The following is a 24,595-nucleotide window of genomic DNA, read 5'->3' as shown; positions in this document are numbered from 1 at the left end:
TTACTAGATGATGTGGAAGGCTCCTTTCAGTTTTAATATTCGTTGATCCAATGAGCGCATAATGGGGGCCTGACCAGGGAGGTACATCACAGACTTGAGGTTGCATCTGTCATGTTGCTAAAGTGTGTGTTACAGTGTTTGTAGGATATGGATAATAAGTTCCTGGGACTTAGCCAGTTTTTGGTGAGGGGTTGACCAAACGTTTGATTGCACTGTGTAGTTTATGAGGATGTTTGGTTGTAGTATGCATTGTGTTTAGTTAGCCCTGGGCTTGGGTATAATGTTACAAGGGTGCTCAGCAGGCTTTTGGAAGAAAGATGCAATCATTTATGTAATAATAAGAGAAATATAAGTATATATGTAAATATATTATTACTATGGTATGTATATGTAAATATGTATACATACTGTAGCAATACTTTATTTAGGGCTGTTTTTCATAAAAACTGATATTGAAATAAGGTCAATGATTATCATTAAGGTGTATATACTATAGGTTGTTTTACTCTAAGAATCTTACTTTGGAAACCTTCAAGGTACACTCCTTAGCACAGAGTAAGTGCTTAATAACGCTCCTTGACTATTAGAAAGAAAACTGGTCTGGGAAAACCAAGAGGCTTGTGCTTTATTTTCCTGGCTTTCTTTTGTGACCTTGGGCAAGTCATTCCCTCTAGTGTATAGAGACCTTTCTATAGACTAATCTGCAAAATAAAGGGGCTGGCCTGGATGATCTCTTGGGGCTCTTGAACACCACAATTTGGTGACTCTCAGATCCCTTTCAACTGGAAATCTAGGATCAATGATTCTTCACTTCCACCCCTTTTTACTCCCTCCCCCTTTCGAGCAGTCCAATTTCAAAGAAGGTCATTTGTTTCTATGTCCTAGAGCAAGTCACAATCTGCCTCAGTTTCTTCATCTGTAGAATAACAATACCAGCTATGTAGCTCTTTAAGCTAAAAGCCCCACACTGCTTTGTTCCTTTTGATGTCAACTCGCATTTATCAAGCGCCTACAAAGTGCTAACTGGACGACGTTCTAGCCACCACGCCACTGTTTCTGTCTGTTTAGGTCATCATTCCCATTTTATAGTTCAGCAAACTGAGGCAAGAAGCTCCGCCAAAAGTCACGGAGGCAGTGATTGAAACTGCAAAGTCAAACCTTGAACCCAGCTCCTCCAAGCCGTCCGGGTTATTCCCCTGGGCCCCTTTACTAGGGCGGGCGCGCCGCCTCCCACACCGCCCGGCCGGCCAGACCACGACCCTCTCGGGGCTGTCTCTCCTCCACAGCCTGCATTCTACCAAGGAGCGAGCGCTGGGGCTCTTCTCTCCACCCCCCCACTCCTGCTCCGCTTCCCTCCTCCCCTTCCCTCCTGCTCGTTCCACCGCGCTGAGGTCACGCGGGACACGTCACGGGGTTGTGACGCCACTAAGGGGCGGGGGGACTCCGGAGAGGAAGGGGCAGGGGGGGGGGGGGGGAGCCACCCCCCGCCCCCCGCCGGGCCGCGGCGCCGGCGCAGTGGGTGCGGCGCGGAAGGAGGAGGGAAAGGAGAAGGTGGAGGCGGAGGTCTGGAGAAGAGGGGGGGAGGCGGAGGAGGAGGAGGCGGCGGCCGCGGCGGGGGGTGGGGGCGGGGGCGAGCGCGGAGCGTGAGAGCGAGAACGAGAGCGAGCGAGACTTTGCCCCCATGAAGCGGTGAGAGGCCCGGGGCCTACCTACCTACCTCAGCCGGGCGGAGCGGGCTCGGGCTCGGGCTCGGCTCCGGGGGGCGGGGGGGGTGGAGCCGGGGGAGCAGCGCCCGGCGGCGGCGGCAGCGGCGGCGGCGGCGGCGGAGGGAGGCACGGTTGTAGCAGCGGCGGCGGCGGCGGCGGCGGCGGCGGCGGCGGCGGCGGTGGTGGTGGTCTGGGCGGTAGGGGTGTCCTGCCCCCGCCATGGAGGGCATGGACGTAGACCTGGACCCGGAGCTGATGCAGAAGTTCAGCTGCCTGGGCACCACGGACAAGGACGTACTCATCTCCGAGTTCCAGCGGCTGCTCGGCTTCCAGCTCAACCCGGCCGGCTGCGCTTTCTTCCTGGACATGACCAACTGGTGAGCCCGGCAGCGCGCCCGCCCCAGGCGGGACGGGACGGAGCGGGCAGGGGCCCCGGGAGGAACGGCGGAGCCGGCAGCCCGGCCCGGGCCAGGGCAGAGTCCGCGGCGGGGAAGCCGAGGGATGGGTCCCGGGCAGGCGGGGAGCCGGGCAGAGGGGGTGAGGGGCCTGAGCTGGGAGGAGCTGGGGCTTGAGCCGGGGGCGAAGAGGGGCTGGGCGGGGGAAGTGGGGGGGAAAGTCGGGGAGTTGTTCTGGGCAGGAGCCAAGAAGGTAGGGTTTGATGGACGGGGTTGGTGAGGGATTTAGGAAGGTTTAGGGGAGGGGGGCAGCCGGGAAAAGGGAGGAATGTTTTGAGAATTGAGTGTTGTGGTTTTCTTTTTAGGTGAGGCTAGGACCCCCGGGGCAGTGGGAGAAAGCAGTAGGTAAAGCTGTCTGGTTGGGGTGACACTGGAGGAGGAAGGCTGGGAACAGTGGAGTAACTAGGGAGAGTTCAGAGGCAGGGGTGAAAGAAACTTTAGGAAAGGAAAATAATACCTTGGAAGAAAGCGGAAAACTTTGAGAGGAGAGTTTGTGAGGAAGAAGACCCAGAGAAGGGAAAAAGCAGGGGACAGGGAGGAAGTCTTTAGATTGGGGTCCTTGTCTGTTTTCTGAACACTTCAGGGTTTCAGTAAGGGGCACAATACTCTGGGATGTAGTTAAAAGGGGGGTGGGAGGGTGCTTTTCTTTTTCCTGAAATGGGGTTTTTTAAATGGAAGGTAAAGAAATGGAAAACTCTTTAAGTGCTTAAGAGTGAGCTAGTTCTTAGCAAGCTAATTTCTCTTTGGTCAAGATGTAGTGGAGGCGATGCACTTTACCCTTTGTGTTGGGCACTCAGTCTGCTGACATGTGGCACCTTGTTTCCTTGGCGTTAATCCCACAACCTACCATCGGTCTTATCCTGCTCTCGCTGAATTCTGCATAAATATATTTAAACGACCGAAACCAGAAAAGTGACTGTTAAACACAAGCCCCTGTTCAATTCTCTACCTGTCTTTGAGATCACGTGTGAGGACACAAGCACCAGTGAGTCCACTGCCAGTGTCTATGTATCAGTCAGACCAGGCCTAATATTTGCTTTTTCCTGCTTCCTGCATCCTCAGAAATGCCTCTCTGCTCTTTCGTGGTAGTTTTTTAAAGGCTAGTAGTAATAGTAAAATGGAATTGAACTACTTACTTGACTTTTAAAGTCCCAGTTAAGTCCTAGTGTCTAAAGAACTTTGTCATAATTAGCAGACTATAGTTATATTCTCTTCCAATGTAGAATATACATCATCTTTTGAGATGTTACTTTGTGTCCTACTTTGTGTATTATCATTTGTTAATGCATGTGTAGTGCTTTAAGCTTTGCAGAGTACTGTCTTTAAAACAGTTCTCTGAGGTAGGTAGCACAATTCCCATCTCTGTTTTATGAATAAGCATACTGAGGCTCAGAGAAATGAAGAGTGACTTGACTGGTAGGATCACAGCCCTGGCACCTGTCAGAAATGAGATGAAAACACAGCTTTCTTGAATACAGTCTATGTAGCTTTTTCTCCATGGGTACTGAAGCTTATAGCCATTCCCCTCATTTCCTCCCTCTGAATGCCTATGGCCCTCATTGTCTGTACAGCTATTCAGCATTTATCATATACTATTCATCATCATTTATCTAGTGTTTAAACTTTTTGAGGACAGGGACTCTTTTGGACTTCTTTGTAACTTAGCATAGTGCCTTTTATGTAATAAGTAGTCAATGAATAGTCAGTGAAAAAACTGAGAAGAAAATCTATTGAAGAAGTATCTTTTGGACATTTCTCTCCCAGCTTCTAGCTTGTTTATGGTAGCACAGAATATAATTAATCCAGTGATCTCATTTGGGATGGATCATTACTTTCTTCAATCTGCCAGTGTGTCAGTGGTGCCCTTTAAATCCTGCTATTGTTAAGTTTAGTGGTTTCATGATAGTTTTTATTTTTAGTAATAGGATAGAGTTAGGAGCTAGGCTTGTGATTTCTTTGCAATAGGGAATTCCCAAGTGAGGAAACACCTTCTACCAGTGTAGGTCACTTATCTGGAATTTATAATCTTAGTTTAGAACAATTGTAATTGTTAAGTTAAATGACTTAACCAGGATCACAAAGCCAGTATGTACCAGAGGCTTGGCGGATCCTTTTGACTATTTGCTAAATATGGTGGTTAGAAAACTTTGCTGTCTAATGTAATGAATATTATGAGCCTGAAGAGAGTCTATGTGTTTATTTATTTGGCATCTGAAATGTTTATTTTTAGGTATTATGACAGGTGAAGAATAGATGATAGTGTAAATAAGAATTTAAGTCACTTGACTGCTTTTTTTTTAATGACAAGCATTTTAAAGGGTATATGCTTTTAAAATCTCAAAGATCATAAATGATCATGCAATAGGTACAATATGTAAATCACTTCTATACTTATGTGTAACTATGTAACACTAGATATATACGTTTTCAGGGTGAAGGGTGAACCATTCAGAAAAAAGTTTTCTGAGCACTTTCAAAAAGTATGATCTTTAAAATTATATAAACTTTTGGGGTTTATCAGAGTCTACTGAAGTGGTAATCCAGTTTTTAGTAGCAAGTTTTGTAGGTATAGAAGTAATGTTTTCTTTGCATTAATTCTAAAATAAAGGAATCATTAAGGAAATAATAGTAAGAAAGCTTGTCCTCATTTTATGAGTAAAAAAGAAGACTTAAGTTATATAAACTGATAATGAGATTTTTAAATGTTTCTGTTGATCTGGGTGAAATAGTTCACTTAGTTTTTATTTTAATCAAAATAATTTCTGGGTAAAATTACTAAAAATTTAGAATACTTTGTTAAAATAAACATTTAAGTTTTAGAATACACAGGATTACTCTCTTAGTTAAAAGTAATGTGCATGTCTTGCTTTTGGAGATAATTGTCTGATGGTTCTTCAATAGTCAAGTCACTAATGATGTTTTCCATTGGATGGTTGAACTTCTCAGTAACTTCACAAGCAATGTATTTTAGTTAGTATATAAAATAACCATTCAGCTCGCTGATGTAGTTGCATAAGCAATCTTAAAATCCAGTTAAATGGTTTGCCATGTATACCATTTACTTTGTAAAAATAAAACCAGTGTCATTCTGAATTATAAAGATTATATAATCTTAAGATTGTATTCAATAAGAATGAATATTTTGTAGACAAAATGTATTAAATTGATTCTTTATGATTAGTGATTTAAATTAACGTGATCTGTAAAATCTATTTTGAGTATTTAACTTTTTTTTTTAATCTTTATTTTTATTTATTTATTTATTTTGGCTAGGCAATGGGGTTAAGTGACTTGCCCAGGGTCACACAGCTAGTAAGTGTTATGTGTCTGAGGCCTGATTTGAATTCAGGTCCTCCTGAATCTAGGGCCTGTGCTCTATCCATTGCACCACCTAGCTGCCCCTTTGGGTAGTAACTTTTAAAGAACTATATAGAAAGTAGTTTGGGATATTTTTGTGTAATTTAAAATCTTAGTGCCACAAGCTATAAGTTACAGAACAGTTTTAAATATGCATTGATAGAAGGAGTTTCTACACTAGGAATTCCTATCCTGATGAATTTGTGGATGTGGTACCCCCAAAATTGTAACCAAATGCCCATTTTAGTTTCGAGTATTTTTGCAGTATTCACACCAGATGAGGAGTGGGGTTAGGGGAAGGGAATGAGCATTTATAAAGTGCCAACTCTGTGCCAGACACTTTACATCATTTGATCTTCACAACAACTTTGCTAGGTAGTTGCTTTATTATCTCCTTTTCAGTTGAGGAAACTGAGCTAAACGGAAATTGAGTTGCTCAGGGTCACACAGTGAGTAAGTGTCTGAAGTGTCCAGGGTTACTGGGAATAAGTGTATGAGGCTGGATTGGAACTTCAGTTTTCCAGACTCCAGGCCCAGCATTCTTACTTCACCACCTAGCTTGCTGCCTCTTGTCTCCTGCTGAAGAATAGTAAGTCTGAATTTCCCAAATGATAATGGTTATAAAATAAAATTCACATGATGAAAAGTAACCATGCAGCTCAAAGTACTTTTAGTAGTATCTGCAGAGGTGAAATGGTTTTCTTACTAAGATGAATTTTTCACAGAATTTGATGTGTGACAGGGGCCTTAGTGGCTAGCTAGTCCATCACATACTCAAAAGGCATCCTCACTGTAACTTACCATAGTGGTTATCCAGTGTTTGAAGACCTCCAATATCACCGTGTCTCTTGGCAGCCTATTCCAATTTTGAGCCACTCTAATTTTTAATAGGAGAGTTTTCTGACATCAAGCCTGAATTTACCTCTAGGAACTTCTACCCAATGTTACTGGTCCTGCCTTTTGGGGCCAAATAGAACAAGTCTAATTCTTTTTCCATGTGATGAGTTGGAACTTGAAATAACTTGTTACAGCTATCCTGTCCTCCCAGAGTCTTCTTTAGACTAAATAAATGTTCCTAGTTCCTTCAGCTAATCCTCATATAACGTAGTCTCAAGGCCTGTCACCATTATCTGGCTTACTAATTTCCTTCTTAAACTGTAGTGCCCAGAACTGAATACAGTACTTTAGATGTAGTCTAGCTTTGGGCAGAGAACAGAGCTGTTGGACACCTTATTCCTGGAAACCATGCCTCTCTTAATGCAGCCCAAGATTGCATTAGCCTTTTTGGCTGCCACTTCATACTGCTGACTCATTGAGTTTGCAATTCACTAAAGCCCCCAGATCTTTTTTAGACAAACTGCTAACTATGTTTTTCTCATTCTCTACTTGTGAAGTTGACTTTTTGCACCTAATTATAAGACTGCATTTATCCCTATTGAATTTCATCTTCAATTCAGTCTAGTGCCCAGCATGTCAAGATCTTTTTGTATCTTAATCCTGTCATCCTGTGTGTTAACTATCTTTTGAAGCCGTGTGCAATTTGACGAACACACCATCTAAAACCTTATGTGTAGTTCAGGGCCAAGTGCAGATCCTTAATGGACCCTACTGGAGACATCCTGCCCCATTGATGTTGAATCATTAACTACTACTCTTGGAGTCTGGCTGGTCATTCAGTTCTGAATCTATCTCATTAGTTGTATTGTTTGGTTTACATTTTTCCGTCTTCACAGAATGATATGACATACTTTATTAAATGCTTTCATAGAATCTAGGTATACTGTAGCTACAGGATTCCCCTGATCTACCAGTTGAGTAACCCTATCAAAAAAGGAAATAAGGTTAGTCTGGCATGACCTGTTCTTGAAGAAGCCATGCTGACTCTTAGTAATCACCACTTCCCTTAATGGATCTTTACTAGCTATCTCTTTAATGATTTGTCAAACAATTTTCTTAGGAGTCAAAGTCAAGCTCATTAGCCTGTAGTTTGCAAAATATTCTCTTTCTTTATTTTGAATATTGGAACATTCACCCTTCTCCAGTCTTGTGGTACTACTTCTGCTTTTCATGATCTTTCAGATAAATGTGTTACTGACAGTGGCTTAGCAATCATATCTAGTAGTTATCTTAGTACCTAAGTATGTAGTTTGTTGGAGTTCAGTGATTTGAATCCATCAAGGGCGAATAAATGCTCTTAGTATCCCCTTCATTAATCTCAGATATCTGCTCCCTCTTAGCCATTTTAATTGTCATTTCCATTGCAAAGGTCATTTACCTTGGCACAGAAAATAAGCAAAATAAGAATTGAACTCTGATGTGTTCTTTCTTGGTCCTTAGCTATTATCATGATTGCTTAAAGTTCCAAGGAGAGATGATCTATCCCTTCTTTCATCTTCCTTTTCCTCCAGTATAGCTCAATCCCCCTCTCCCCCCACCCCCCACTTCTTCAATTTCTTTAGTTTCCTTCACCAGCCTCACATGCTTAATTTGAGCCCTTCTGGCTTTTCTATGGGGTTGTGCTGTGTTGTTTTTTTAAAAATCTTAAGTTTGTGGGTGAATTACCTGTCCATGTCAGCCTCTTTAGAAAAGACCCATTTTTCTTCATTGGCATTGTTCCCTCTTAATGTCTAAAGCATTTCATTCTTGAGCATTTCTCATTTCTCCTAGGCTTCCTCTGTAGCATTTTAATCCATAAGATTCTACCTTTCCTGTCTCTGACTTGTTGAAATTCTCCTCCCCCTTTCCCCCCCAAATTTGAGGAGGCATAACAGACTATAATTGGATTTTCCTCTCTTTGTCACAGATTCTAGGAGAGAATGGTCACTTCTCCCCAGGGTATCCCGTCATTTTCACTCCAGCAATCAGTTCTTCTGTGATAGTGAGAATCAGATTCAGAATGGAATTTCCCCTTATTGGTTCCTCCACCCTTTAAAGACTGAAATTATCATTAAGACAAGTAAAAAGGTTAGTAGTTGCTTTGCTCTGGGCAGAGAGAGAACTTTAGTAGCCATCAGGATAATTGAAGCCCCTGGCTCTGTGCCAGGCTTGTGATCTGTTTCCTAAACCAAATCATTTATTTCTTCTTTCTGTTTAGGTGGTCTGTGGTGTAGTCTAATAACAAAATTGCTTCTGTTTTTCCTTCCACTGATCTACACCCAAATGTTTTCCACAGTGCTTCCCCTGCTTTGCTTTCTGGATTTCCTCATGTGAATTATCCTGTTTCTTTGGAACAAAGTATACCCATCCTCAGTTATGTTCCGGTTATGAGTTTCAGTGACACCAAGTCTCAGTTACAGCTGAGGTCAAATTTGCTTCCTTGTACTATGACCTCTAGTTCTTGTTACCTTAGTCATTTGAAGTATGAAATAACATTATGAATGTAGTAGTAAATGTTAGACCTAGAAGAGAACTTAAGATCTAATACATTCTAGTTTTTCCTAAAAGATATGCGTAATCTTTCCTATTGTTGTCCTTTTCTTGGTTCCTACGGACAGATTTACATGGTAGTCCTACATAGCATTTGAAATACAATTCAACAAATACTAATCATTTTGCTAATTGGATATGGAATTCTATGCTTAGGTACTGCAAGTCCAAGCAGTTGACAGTCTAGTGGGATAATGTGACAAATTCAAATTTAACTAACATAAAATAAATGTTAAGTATATTAGAGAGATTCAACCTTGTTAGGTTGAAGGTGGAAAAGACTAGGGAAGGCTTCATGAAGGATGGGGCAACATTTGATTTGGCTTTAAAGAATGGGTATGAATTTTACTTAGGAGAAAAGGCATTGAGGAGATGTATATGAAATTATATGATATGATTATGTGAGAGGGAGCTAACACAATGAATGACAGACAAGATTAAAAAAAGATTTTTATAGGAGCACTCAATGGGTCATATCTAATAAAATGGAATTTAATAGGGGTAAAGTTTAAAACCTGGCTTTACCAGTACAGGATGTGGAAGGTGTGGTTAGGTCACAGTTGCTGTGAAAAAGGTCTGGAAGTGTTAATGGAATGAAAGCTCAAAATGAGTAAAAAGTGTGACATGGCAGCCAAAAATTGAATTCAGTCTTGCTCTACATTTAGAGAGTCATAGCGTCTTGATTAAAGAAGGTGATGGATACTCTGATTGGAACACATCCGAGATAGTATGTTCGGTTCTTGGTCCCACACTCCTTTCTTGCTCCATACAGTGTTTTGCATACATTAGATGTCTAATACATGATAAACATTCTTGTGTGCTTATAAATTGGCAGAAAAAAGGATTAGTGGAAAGAAGAAAGTCCTGTTCTATGCATATTTGTCTGGATTGTTTTAGGTAGGAAAGCCAGCAGGCAGGTAACATTGGCACAATAAGAATAACAGAATTTGAGAGTTGAAAGGTACCTCAGTGGCCATCTGGTACAACTGTACACAAAGGAATCCCTGGTTAATATAATGCATATGACAAGTGGCCTTCCAGTCTCTGCTTCAAGACCTCTAAGGAGGTAGAATTCACTACCACTTGAAGTGCATTCTTCCGTTTTGGACAGCTCTAATAGGTAGTTTTTCCTGATGTTAAGTCTAAATTGGACTCTTTGCAGCTTCTACCTATTGGTTCTAGTCCTGCCCTCTAGGGCAGAGCAATCTTTCTCTTAAATATGATAGCCCTTCAGATACTTGACCGTGGTCATCATGTCCTCCTGAATCTTTTCTCTCGACTAACCATGTCCAGTTCCTTCAACAGATCCTCATATCATGAATTCAAGGCCTTTTACCATCCTTGTTTCCCTTTTTTGGACAGTCTCTAGTATTTCAATATCTTTCTTAAAAATGTGGTGTCCAGAACTGAAAGAGGCTGCTGAAAAAGAACCTTTTTTCTTATATACTGCCCTCCAAACTGCCGGTAAATGGGTATGAGAATTGCTCTATGTAATCTTTCATTTAATACTGAACATACAAACCATGTTATGCTATAGTAGACTCTACAGTTGTAAGCTCCATGAATCAAGAACCATGTCTTAATTATCTTTTTATCTTCCCCTGTCTCCTGAGTTCATAACCTCAGGTTTTATCCTCACCCTCCATATCCATTCGGTTGCCAGATCTCATCATTTCTCCCTCTACAGTATCTCTCCCATCTTGATCCCTTTCTTTCATATAGCTAACATCTTAGTTCAGATCTTCATCACCACTTTTCTGGACTATTACATAGCCTCCTAATTGGTCTCCAACCCTCTAGTCCAAAGGTGGAGAACCTGCCGCCTCGAGGCCACATGTGGCCCTCTAGGTCCTCCCAAAGGATTTGTTCAGTGAAGTTTGGCTTCAGTCAAAGGGCCTCACCTGAGGATCCAGAGGGTCACAGGTTCCCCATCTCTGATCCAGTCTTTCCCTTCTCCAGTGGAGTCTCCGCACAACTGCTAAATTATTACCTCCTCCCCATTTATTTGTTGGTTTTTTTAAACTTTTTTTTCTTTTTACATTTTGAGTTCCAAATTCTCTCCCTACCTCTGACCCCTCCCCCACCCATTGAGAAGGCAATCAATATATCAATTATACATGTGAAGTCATGCAAAACATTTTCCTGTTAGCCATGTTGCCAAAAAAAAAAGGCAAGAAAAATAAAGATAGTGAAAAAATTATGTTTGCATCAGCACTCAGTTCATGAGTCCTTTTTCTGGAGGTGGATTCCATTTTTGATTATGGGTTCTTTGAAATTATTTTGGATCATTGTAGGTACCTTAGAGTACCTAAGCCTTTCACAGTTGATCATCATACAATATTGCTGTTACTGTGTACGATGTTCTCCTGACTTCACTTTCCATCAGTTCCAAATTAATATTCCTGTAGCATTAGTCTGACTATCACTTCCCTACTCAAGCACTTTCAGTGGGTCCTGTTGCCTTTAAGACAAAATATAAACATGCCTTTGGTTTTTTAAAGCTTGTCATGGTTCATATCAGCCTACTTTTACAGGCTTATTTCCCTTCATTCACTCTGTGTTCCAGCCAAACCGGCCTTCTTGCTTGGCTGTTCTCTAAACTCAGTATTTCGTGTCCTGCCTTATTCCATTGCTGAGGCTCTAGATGAGGAATCTCTCCTTGCCTCTACCTCTTAGAATTCCTAGTTTCCTTCAAGACTTGGCTCCTGTGGTGCCCCCCCCCCAGTGTGAAGCCCTCTGTAGAAATTTGTTAGTGCTCTTTGTCTTAAAATTGTGTACATCCTTAAGTTGCTTATGTTTTGCCCTCATCTCTACAGTAGAATGTAGATTATTGAGGGCATGGGCTAGTTTTTACTTTGCATTTGTGTCCTCAGTGACTAGCATAGTTTTTTTTTTTTTACCTGGTACGTGCTAAGTAAATGCTTATTGTATTTAAGAAATTTAGCTTCAAGATACTTTTAGAAATGGAGCTGAATCATTCCACAGCGATATAACTTTGCACAGAATTATCTTTGTGATAAAATATTATAACTTGAGAGGCGTATAGTCAATAATTTTACATTTTTTCCAGAAGTCAAATGATTTAAGTAATTCCTGAAGATATAAAATTTATTAAATTCTAATTACTATCTTTTTATGTAACCTTCATTTCTGAATATGCCCCTCACCCCCTCCTACCTAGTGAGTTAGTTCTATGAATGCGGAAGAAAAAGAAGGAAAAAAGAAATTCATCCAAACTAAATCTCATACCCCCTACTTATGACAATCTATGAAGTATCCTTGACCTTTGCAAAGAAGGGAGGGAGATACATTTTCTCACTTCTTGGACCATTCTTGGCCATTTTATTCACAGCATTCTTTTTTGTGAGTTTCTCTTTCAGTGTCCTTTGAGGTCCTATGTATATTCCTAGTTTTGCTTACTCATTCTGCTTTAGTTAATTTAAGTCTTCCCAGGTGTCTCTTGAATTGTTCATAAACATTGTTTTTCACTGCATATTCTGTAATTTATTTGGCTGTTCCCTAATTGATGTGCATCTGTTTTATATCCTGTTCTTCATTACTTCAAAAAATACTGCCATGAATAATTTGGAATATGTAGGACCTTTCCGTCTTTGACCTTTTAGTTATAACATGTGTAGCTGGCAATGAGATCTCTGGGTCAGAGTATAAGAATAATTCCAAATTATTGTTTAGAATGCTTTTCTTCCAATCCTTAAACACCTGTGTACAACAAAAATGATATTTTATCCTCTTGTTTTACATTATTGATAATATTAAACTGATAAAAATATTTTTTATTTTATCCCAATCCATTAAAAATTTTTTTATTTGTTGAATGTAGCCAGAGACATTTTCTTTTCTCTTTGTTTTAACTGAAACTGAAATTAACTTGGTTCTTCCTCCATATTTTCTGTCTTGGTGGCCATTTGTTATACACCTTAACATGTTTTTTGGGGGGTTTGTGGATCATTTTGATTATGGCTAGCAGTGGCTTCTTACTGCTACTTGTAGTAATTTAAACTTGAATTCATCAGGAGTTTTAAGACCCTCCACCATATGATTTTTGGTTTTTTTTTGGCTAGGCAGTGGGGTTAAGTGACTTGCCCAGGGTCTCATAGGTTGGATTTGAACTCTGGTCCTCCTGAATCCAGGGCCGGTGCTCTATCTACTGCGCCACTAAGCTGCCCCCACCGTATGGTTTTGCCATATGCATCCCAGCTTGTATTTTCTGTTCTAGCTTTGCAAACCCCATGCAGGGGAAATCCAAATACTGGCCCTCTCTGTCTGGATGGAGCCAGTTATCCAGCTCCTCAGGCTGCGTTTCCTAATCTGTAAAATAATCAGCCTGAAAGCTGCATTAGTGTCCGTGGCCTATTTAAAAAAACACCTAGAGGCCCACTTAAAATAGGGACATTGGGCAGATCTCCTGGATTGTTTATGGGCAGACATGGACTAGAATCACACAGCATGTGAAGGCATGGAGGGATGTGTTTTGATCTGTACTGATAGAGGGAGATAACCACATCAGTGACATTTAGATTCATAGAATTACTGAAGCAATATTACCTTCTTCACAAGATAATTGTCAGGAAAGTGTTTGGAAAGCTGCAAAACAACGTGCGTGTATACATAAATTTTTATGTGGATGCACAAAAAACTATATCTGCATATGTAAATGAGTTATTAGTATTAATATTGCCTTATGAAGGCTTATCTGGAACCATCACTAAATTCCCCTGGGAAAATTCCTATTTTTCTTTCCCTATGTCCTTTTTCCTTCAGAACTGTTGAAGATGTACTTCCTCCTTGCAGCTTTTCCTAACCTTATCTGGCTATAGCACAGTTCAGTGCCTTGCACATAGTAAATATTTGATTGAATGACTTCTCCAGTCTCTACTTTTGTCTTCTCAGTTAATTAACATTTATGATCTTTTTGAACTTTTTTGATCTTTTATACCATTATAGTTAAGCTATAGTATCATATTGTGTTAGTGCTGGAGGGGGTTTTAAGAATGTAAAAGTTCAATCTGATTTTATAGATGAAGAAGCCCAGAGGGGTGGTCATGTGACTTAGTCACATGGTTAGCTTGTTGGTTACATATATGTTCTTATGAGTATTTGTTTTTACATGTTGAATATATATAATTGGATCTTTCTTCATCAATAGATTAGGAAATTTTCGAGAGCAGAGAAGGTTATTTTGTTTAAAACTTTTAAAGTTTTAGTTATGTGTTAATGTATACAGTAAGTGCACAATAATTTTTTTTTTTTTTTACCAACTATTTGTCATTTTCAAGTTTTCAGCCTGTATTGTGACAAATGGGAAAAAACAAATCCCAGTTTGGCTTTTCAGTACCTGTATCATGAACTATTTCAGAGTAACTAGGTTCTTGATTATATTTATTAACAGGAGATACAATTGTTCTCTTTCAGCTAGAGTAATTAAAATTCAGGAAAACTTACGGAACTTCTTTGAACTATTAGATTTAAAATCTTCCCCTTCCCTCAATTTTTAACCCATCTACCAAGAAGCAGCCAGATTTAAAATTTCACAGTCCCCCTTTCCCTAGTCCGGTCCTTCTTCCATCTGACTGTCAAAGTGATCTTTCCTTAAGTGCAAGTCTAGTAATGTCATCTTCCCTTCTTTCCTTCTTCCTCCCAGTCAATAAATTCTAGTGACTCCCTATCACCCCCATGATCAAATATAAAATCTTATATTTGATTTTCAAAGCCCTTTATCCTTTAAAATCTGTCTCCTCCTTCTCCAGTTTTCTTAACCCCTCCCTCCCCAACCTATACTATTCTATCCAGTGATATTGCCCTCCTTGCTCTTATTCAAATAAGACACTTCCAATTCTGGGCATTTTCACTGCTCCCATGGCTGGAATCCTCTCCCTCCTTATCTCTGCTTCCTGGCTTCCTTGACTTTACTGGAGTACCAGCCAAAATTCTGCCTTCTGCAAGAAATCTTTGCAAATTCCCCTTTAATTCTAGTGCCTTCCCTCAGTTGATTTTTTTCCCCCTGATTTATCATGTGTATAGCTGCTTTGTACACAGTTGTTTGTATGCTCTCTCCCAGACTCCTTGAGATCAGAGACTGTTTTCTTTGTATCCCCAGCACAGAGCCTGGCACATAGTAGGGGCTTAATAAATGCTTATTGTCTGGCTAATCACTTCTCTGTTGAAGACATATTCTTCTGTTAGCTGTCTGTGTATCTTGGATGTCAAACCCTTATCACAGGCATTTAAAGCAAAGATGATTTTCCTTTATTATATCCTGGATGTGTTAACTTTGTTCACACAAGTTTTTCAATTTCACATAATAAAAGTCACTTTATCTTTGTGATTTCTTATGTCCTTAGTCTGATTAAGAATTCACTCCACACCCATAGCTGTGAAAGGTATATGTTTTTCTCTGTTAAAGGTATATGATTTTCTCTTTTTTAATGGTGCGATCTGTAATATTCAGGTCGTGACTTTATTGTAGAATGTGGTATAAGATATTTGTCTAAGCCCATTTTCTGCTGGACTGCTTTCTAATTTTAACTGTTATCAAATACGGAGTTCTTTCCTAGATAATTTATATTTTAACGTTTATTGAATACTGAGCTCTTGAGTTGTTATTCCTGATTCTTCCTTGTCTAGCCCATTCTATGGATTCTCTTTTTTTTAGCCATTAATAGATGATCGTGATAGTTACTGCTTTCTAAAATAGTTTCGTCTTGAAGTGATATTCTGTCTTCATTCCTATTTTTTCCCTATTATTTCCCTTGAAGTTGTAGATGTTTAGTTCTTCCAAATGAATTTTGTTATTATTTTATCTAGCTCCATAAAGCATCATTTTGGTAGTTTGATTGCTGTAGCATTCTATCTATAAATTGACTTCAGTGGTATTGTCATTTTTATTTTATTGACACCTCAGCTATGAGAATTGAATATTCCTCTGCTTATTTAAATTGTTCTTTATTTCTTTAAAGAACATTTTGTAATTGAGTGTAAACAAGTATTGAGTTTACTTTGGTAGAATGACTCCCACATATTTTATGCATCTTGTAGTTATTTTGAATGATATGCTTATTTTTTGGGGGGGGGGAAGTAATTGTGTTTTGAGAGACTTTTGGTATGTTAGCACAGTTTTTGAGATAATGGAAACCATTCTGGGGGCTTAGGTTGGGTGTTACAATGTTCTACTAATTTATCATTATGTGGTATGGATAATGTAAATGTGAGATCCCTGTGCAGAGATAAGCAAGTGAAGATGTTAGTAGAGCAGTGTGTAGTAGAAGTAGTAGTAGAAGCTTAATAAATGTTTGTTGATGGGAAAAACCAAATCCTGTCAATTTCGACATTTTTGCTGTAAGTGAAACCGGAAGACAGAAATTGTAGCAAAATGGAAAGATAGCTTACAGGTTGTCCTGGAGATAGAAATAAAGGACTGCTTAGCAGACTTGGATTTATTATGTGTCCAGAAACTTCAAGAAACATTACTGCATATGATACATGGTCATTTTGTATGACAGTGCTCCTCAAAAGTATTTGCAAAAAGACTACTGTAAACATAGTAGCAGTTTATTGGTTGCAGGGAAAATCTATGATTTAAGTTTGACACTAATGATTATAATTTTATACAGATGTTTAATTGAACAATATAAATCAGTTACCCTCACAAGGAGATCAAAACAGCCTTAAAAACACTTTGTCATTAAACACTTGACTTAACTTGCCAAGTGGAAAGAGATAGGGGCCAAAGCCAATACCAGTTACCTTGTAAAGTAGTTTGTAAAATCTCCTGAAGAAGGATTATGGAAAATTATGAGCTGAATTGCCTTATAAAGTTGACAGAAGCAGTAAAGGGTAAAATCAATTTAAAGAGTTTGGTGGGAGACCCAACTAATCAATACTCCCCAGGACATTTAAGGTTGAAAATGGAAGGAGGAGGACAACAAATGGAAGAAAAATGGAACAGATCTGCAAATTTTTTTTTTTTTTACCAAGAAACACAGTAGAGCCACCATAATTAGATTGTAACGCTGTAGTTCTAGATATATTTTCGAAGTTGGTAAAATGACACTGAAGAAAAATAGTTGGATTGGACAAAATGTACAAAAGGAGTTCTGTGCTGGAGGTGACACAATTGTGAGGTTCTCACAAGGTACCCAAAGGAGGGAAAAAATACTAAGAGTATAGAAAAAAAATTGAATGTTAATACCTGAAAGAGACAATTGAGAGAATATCAAATATTGATCCATATCCTTTCTTATCATAAGATAATGTTAGAACTGGAAGGGACCATATTGAATCTAGCTTCCCTCATTGAGGAAAACGAGGTTGAGTGTTAAGTGAGTTGCCCAGGGTTGCACAGTCAGTACTAGGCACAGTAAGTGTCTTTTTTTTTTTTTTTTTATTGGTAAGGCAGTCAAGGTTAAGTGACTTGCCCAGGGTCACACAGCTAGTGAGTATGATGTGTCTGAGGCCAGATTTGAACTCTGGTCCTCCTGACTTCAGGGCGGTGCTCTATCTATTGCACCACCTAGCTGCCCCATAGAAACATTAGGTGTCTAGTACAGAATTTGAACTCAAGTCTTTCTGACTCCAAATCCCATACTCTCTTCAGGGGAGAGGAAATGATGGGGAAAGGAACAAACATTCATTAAGCACCTACTGTGTGCCACGTACTCCAGTTGCTTTATAAATACCTCTTTTGATCCTCCCCACAGTAGGTAGGTGTTAGTATATCCAATTAAATTTTTTTTATTTCATGATTTTTTTTCATTTTAAACTTAAATACAGAATGAGAAAAAAAAAATTGCCATGTATACAGCAAACCGTAAGAGGATTCAATATAAAACAAATTTCCACTTCAAGAAAACCTATAAAATAAATACTATACATTGTTTTCAAAGATGATTGGATTTTCTTTTCTTCCTTGTTGGTTTTCCTTTGTTCTCTGCTTGCGCACTTGTTACTTAATTTTTCCCCCTCCTTGCCTCCCTCCCACAACCCTAAAGATGGCTACAATTGAGCATGCACACAGACACACATGCGTGTGTATACATATAAATATCTATAAAACATACACATATACACTCATACACATATATGTAAGACTGTACTATGCTTATTTCCTCCTATCTATTTCTATGAAGGTGGATAACATCTTCCTTCATAAGTCCGAGTATTTCCAAATCAATCAGATCATCATTTCCTATACCACAGCAATATTCCAACCCAATCACATCTTATCTGAGAGATTGTCTATGAAAGTTTTTTCCCCTCAATTTTCTGCATTCCTTCTAGTCTTGGCTGCGTAGGTTTTATTTATACAACAAAATTTTAATTAAAAAAATCGAAATTATCCTTTTTACACTTCAACAATACTCTAACCTTATAGTGTAAGTTCTGATACTACTGAATCTACTTCCTTTATACCTTTTTCCCCTATTTTCTTTGAAGTTCTTGAACTTTTGTTCTTCCAAATGAACTTTATTATTTTTTCTAACTCAGTAAAACAATTTTTAGTCATTTAATTGAAATGACATTGAATAATAAATAGATTAGTTGAGTAAAATTGTCATTTAAAATTATATTGGCTTTACCAACAATAAATATTATTTCAGTTATTTAGATCTGAGTTTATTTGTATAAAAAATGTGTTATGTTTTATGTTCATATAATTCCTGTGTTGGTTTTGGCAGGTATACTCTCAGATGTTTTATACTGTCTAGATATTTCAAATGGTTTAAAACAATATTGAATAATGTTGCTTAACACGTAGTGTAGTTTCTCCATTTTTCACTTTTGTTGAAATCTATTTTAACTTTAACTTTGTCTGAGATTATGATTACTATCTCTGCATTTTTACATTCTAAATTCTACTCCTGCCCTTTATTTTATCTTTGTGTGTAGCTCTCATTTTTATGATGTTTCCTGAAAGCAACATATTGAATTCAAGTTTTAAATCTGCTATCTGTTTCCGTTTTATGGGTAAATTCCTCGCATTCACATTTTAAGCTACAAGTACTTCTGTATTGTCCTCACTATCCTTCTTACCCTGTTTACCCTATTCCTCCACATTCCTCTGCTTTACTTCTTCTCACTATCTTGCCCTCCTATTCCTTAGCCTACCCACTCCTCTAAGAGTTCCCTCACTTATCCTCTTCCCCTACCCTATCTCTTTGCTCTCTTATTTCTTTCTGAATTTAGAAGACTTTTATACCCTTCTAGATAAATATGTTGTTCCCTCTTGTTTTTGTTTGTTTTTGGTTTTGGTTTTGGTTAGGCAATGGGTTTAAGTGACTTGCCCAGGGTCACATAGCTAGTAAGCGTTTTTATGTGTTTGAGGCGGGATTTGAACTCCTGAATCCAAGGCAGGTGCTCTATCCGCTGCGCCACCTAGCTGCCCCTGTTGTTCGCTCTTTAACCCATTCCCAATGAGAGTAAGATTCCAGCCCTATCTACCTTCCCTCCTACTAGCTGTTTCTGTATCAGTTTTTCCTTTTACGCCTCACTTCTGTGAGATTAATTACTCCTTTTTATCTCTCCCTATTTTAGAATCACCCTTTTACACTCAGCTCAGTCCACACCTTCCTTTCAAACTACCCAAATAATGATGACAATCATAAGAGTTGCTAATATTTTCGCGTATATGAAGTAAATAATTGTACCTTATTGAGTCCTTTATAATTGGTCTTTAATGTTTACTGTATATTTCCCCTGGATGTTATATGTTGAATTTTCCCTTAAGTTCTGGGGTTTTTATCACAAAAACCTGAAAGTCTTTGAGTTCATTAAATGTCCATTTTTAAAATTCAGGATTATACTTAACTTTGCTGGGTAAATTACCCTTGGTTATAACCCTAGATCTTTTGCTTTATGGTCCTTGAACATAGTAGCTGCTAGGTCTTGTGTAATCCTTATTGTAGTTCCATGATATTTAAATTGTTTTTTTCTTGTTGCTTCCAGTATTTTCTCCTTAACCTGGGAGCTTTGAAATTTGGCTATGACATTCCTGTAAGTTTTCCTTTTGGGATCTCTTTCAGGTGGTGATCGGTGGATTTTTTATGTTTCTACTTTGCCTACTTGTTCTAGAACTTTTTCCTTGATAATTTCTTGTAATGTATCAAGATTATTTTTTTCAGGTAGTCCAACTATTCTTATATTATTTCCAGATTGGTTGTTTTTCTGATGAGATGTTTCATTTTCTCTTCTATTTTTCCATTCTTTCGATTTTGTTTTGTAATTTCTTGGTGTCTTCGAATGTCATTAGCTTTCACTTGTTCAATTCTAGTTTTTGAGGAATTATTTTCTTAAGTTTTTGATTCTCTATTTCCAGTTGGTTGACTTTCATTTCATAATTGTTTTGATGTTTTTGGATTACCTTTTTTTTCCTTCTAATTTTTCCTTGATGTCTCTAATTTGACTTTTAAAGTCCTTTTTAAGTTCATCCAAGAACTCTTTTTGTGCTTGGGACCATTTGACATTTCTTATTGAAAAAGGAGTGGCATTTTAGCATCATTATCTTCCTCTGAATATGAACTCATATCTTTTCTATCTCCCATAGTAACTATCTATGGTTGGATTCTTTCTTCTTTGCTTATTTATCTTTATTTTATTTTATTTTGTTTTTAGCAGCTATTAGTGTAATCAAGTTATAGTGCTCTAGGGTATGGGATATGATGCCCCGAGCCATAGGTCCTTATTACTGTTATTTTCTGAGATCTCTCTCACGGTCTAACCTTGGGTTCTCCTCTTTACTCCTAAGCCACAGCTAGGGCCCCCAGCCATGCTGTCCCACAAATGATCTTGTTCCCTTTGGTCCCTCCAGTGGCTTTAAACTACAGCTGTCCTCTGTGCCTTAGAACTGAAACCAGGGACTGCTGTCCTACAAGTACCCACAGCCAACATGGTTCCTGCCCCTTGCTACTGCATTCAACAGGTTTGTGCTAGCTCCTTCTCCCTGCACCCATAGCCTGGTACACATGTGGTCAGCACAGCTGTGCTTGGTGGCCCTCAACAGTGGAAGGGCCTTCAGTCTTCTACTCAGCTGTCAGACCCCAACACTTTGAGATTAAAGTTTCTAAGGGTGAGGCTGCCTTTCAACCGGGTTGCTCCCAGGGCTTGTTGTAAGTTGATTCTACAGTTGGCCTGGAGGTGTTTGCACTTCACTCAGGCCACAACTTCCACCATTGGAAGTTCAGCATTTCCTGGGGTCTAGGAGGACAACTGCTTTTACCCTGTGTTTATATCTGCTGCCCTGAGGTGTTGTTCTGTCTTTTTTTGTGGAGGAAATTTGGAGAGCCGGAAGTCTGACCTACTCTGTCATCTTCCCAGAATCCTCTCCAGTATATCCACATTTTATAGTTGGGAGAATTTAGGAAACTTAGTTAAGTGACTTGCTCAGAGTATTAAGTGTCTGTGATTGGATTTGAATTCAGGTTATCCAGTGTGTCACTTAGTTGCCTTTTTTTGAGACATCAGCATATACTTTGAGAGGCATCCTTGAGGAGGATATTAGTTAGGAGAGTAATCAGACTTTTACAAGTGATGTTCCATAGTAAACCATATTTTTACCATTACATGATTTACCAGAAGATGTGTAGAATACAGGATCTCATTGTGCTCACTTGTTAATTATGAAAAAGCATTTGATTTGGTAGAAAAATGGTACTTAAATTACTTGCTTCCAATAAGCTGTCTCCCATTTATATACCAAAATCATTCAAGATTCTTTGAAAGTTTTAACAGATGTGAACTTTTTCATTGACTGATCATAAAAATCAGATGAGAAATAGAGTTCATCACTGTGATGGAGGAGATCCAGCCAAGAGTCCAGGTTGAAGAGGAATTTTCTATTGCTCGTGAGGTCCTCCAGATGCTCTTGTTTGTGTGTGACATGGTGGTTGCATCAAGCTCTGGAACACTGCAGAGTGTTTTAGGAGGGAGCTGTACTTATTCAAGAGTTTGACCTGATTAGTTGCATGGGAAAGATCAAGTAAATAAAGAATGTTATCTGTGCTGCACCTCCTGTCCACTGCAGGTTATGATGTGTGTGTGTGTGTGTGTGTGTGTATGGACAACCTATAGAAATTGTTCATTAGTGTGTGCCTTCTGAGGCAGAAGGTACAAAAAGACAAGTTGGGCCCAAAATTGCATAGGAGAAGGAATGGGCCAGATTTCAAATTTCAGTGATTCTTTAAAGTATCTAAACTTTGCCAGAAACAAGTCCAACTTTTTTTATTTTTAAAGAAATTTTTATTGATAGCTTTTGTTTTTCTGTTACCTACACTTTCTAATATTTCCACCCCCTCAACTCTCTTAAAGAATAGAAAAGAGGGAAAATAAATCAATTTTGTAAAACTTCTCAATATATAAAAAAAATCTGATACAATATAGTATTCTATATACATAGTCCCCCACCTCTTCAAGGAATCAGGGGAAGTAAGACTTACCTCTTTAATTCTTATGGTATTGTTTGACTTTAAGAGAGAGAGAACACAAGTCTCATGAGTTGAAAGTGCATATCTTTTAGAGGGCAGTAGAGAGGGAAATTGTAAGTGTGAGCAGGCTCTGTGGTACATAACAATTGAGGATCTTCAAAGAAGAATAGAAATGAAAGATGTCATTAGGGAAATAGAAGATTAAAAAAAAGAAAGATGGACTGGTCAGCTGGCAAGGGACAACAGGTAAGCAGATTGAGTGCATCATAGGTGTTCTTGTGATTTCAGTAAAAAGTGAGGAAGGCCTCCAGCTTGGTGGGTAAATTCCCTTTGGAAAATTTAGGAACGGAGGGGTAGCTAGGTGGTGCGGTGGATAGAGCCCTGGATTCAGGAGGACCTGAATTCAAATCCGGCCCTCAGACACATAACACTTATTAACTGTGTGACCTCGGGCAAGTCACTTAATCCCATTGCCTAGCCAAAAAAAAAAAGAAAAAAAAAAGAAAATTTAGGAACAGACATGGACAGTAATTTCACAGAATGAACAGGCTTGTGATCTTTGTCATCTGAAGGGAATATCCACATCAATGAGGTGGCAGATTCATTTGAGTATGTGTATACTTTGTTACTTTGTGACTTCATTGCAAAAGTAAGCGTGTCAGAATGGCAAAAACCATGTTGAAAAATATTATCACTCTAGAGTAAGGAATGGGAGAGACCAAAGAAATGTAGGCTGCACAGTAGCTTCATGTCTTTAGATTATCGGTACGTTTTTTGAGAACCATCCAACACACATGAAGTGCCATGCACTCTGCAGATGTTGCAGATGCAAAGACAAAAAAGAAATTGTCCTTGTCCTCAAAGAGCTTACATTCTATATAGGTAGACAGCATGTGCAAGTGTAAGTATTTATAAAGTTAAACACCAGGTAATTTGAGAACAAAAGGTATCAGCAGTAAGGAAGGATCAGGAAAGGTTGTGTGGGAAAGGTGGCATTTGAACTTAGTTTTAAAGGAAACTAGACATTCTTGGAGGTAGAGGTGAGGAGAGATTATATAAAGGGCCAGAGATGGAGACACCACCAGTAACACAGATTTTTAAATATGTTTTTAGGAAGATTGATGCTAGGATAGCCCTGTCAAGAGGGGCGCTTACACATAGCATCACCACTCCTAATCAGTTACAACCAACTTTGATTCCATATGTACAGTATCCCTTACATCCATCCCCTCCATTTCCAATCCAGTTACCAATCCAGTAAAGGCCCTTAGTACTATCTGCCTAGACTATTTGGAACGGCTTTCTTCTAGTTATAGATTTAGAGTTGGTAGTAGAAGCATTATTGAGTCCAGCCTTCTTCATTTTTTACCAGTGATGAAACTGAGGCACAGAAAATTTAAATGACTTGCTCCGGGTTTATAGCTACTAAGTATGTGATTTGGAATTTGAACTTAGATCTGCCTGATTCCAACCATGTTACCTTTCCTAACTGGTCTTTCTGCTCTAATTTATCTTGTACACTGCTGCCAGAATTATCTTTCCTTTTTTTTTTTTTTTTTTTTTTTTTTTTTTGCTAGGCAGTGGGGTTAAGTGACTTGCTCAGGGTCACAGAGCTACTAAGTATCAAGTGTCCGAGACCACATTTGAACTCAGGTCCTCCTGATTCCAGGGCTGGTGCTATATCCACTGGGCCACCTAGCTGCCCCCAGAATTATCTTTCTTTTCAATGGATCGAGTCCCATCACTGTATTGCTTAAAAATCTTAAGTGGTTCTCCATTAATTTAAACTGCTTTCATATCTAAGAACCTCCATAATGTCTCTCTCCTCCTCCCTCTTTCAGTCGTATCTCATACTATTCCACGTCACTAGGCCTTACGGTCTAGTCTAAGGATCTGAAACAGTTGAATGAGAGTACCAAATTATATCATACATATAAAAAAGAAAGAAATTGGTTTACTTTCTGTTCCTCTGCAAATTCACCCAAGTACTTTTCTTTTTAAATACGTAGTTGTAGTGTGAATGCTGTTACAATTTTCCTGATTTGGCTTTACAGTAAGTCATATGCTGTGTTTGAATATTTCCTTTTGTTATTTGTATGCATCTTTTTTTGTTTTATGATTTCATTCTTTGCATTAATATGATTCATTTGGCCATTCTTTTGTTGGATGTATAGATTTTTTTTAGGTTTTTGAGGGATGATTAGTAGCTAAAAGG

At 38.9% G+C, this 24,595-nt stretch overlaps 1 protein-coding gene across 5 annotated transcripts in view; it reads left to right on the top strand.

The window, feature by feature from the left end:
• Positions 1 to 1,889: 1,889 nt before the first annotated feature.
• CUNH6orf106 (chromosome unknown C6orf106 homolog) overlaps positions 1,890 to 24,595 on the top strand; it is a 102,784-nt gene continuing 80,078 nt past the window's right edge. For all 5 annotated transcript variants that reach the window (XM_027876420.1, XM_027876418.1, XM_027876421.1 and 2 more), the window contains exon 1: positions 1,890 to 2,083. In XM_027876420.1, coding sequence (XP_027732221.1) covers positions 1,926 to 2,083 — 158 coding nt within the window. In that variant the 5' untranslated portion in view covers positions 1,890 to 1,925. The remainder of the gene's footprint in view (positions 2,084 to 24,595) is intronic.

The sequence above is a fragment of the Vombatus ursinus genome, unplaced genomic scaffold, assembly GCF_900497805.2.
Source record: "Vombatus ursinus unplaced genomic scaffold, bare-nosed wombat genome assembly UNPS02014811.1, whole genome shotgun sequence".
Taxonomy (NCBI): domain Eukaryota; kingdom Metazoa; phylum Chordata; class Mammalia; order Diprotodontia; family Vombatidae; genus Vombatus; species Vombatus ursinus.
This window is presented reverse-complemented; position numbering and strand designations above follow the sequence as displayed.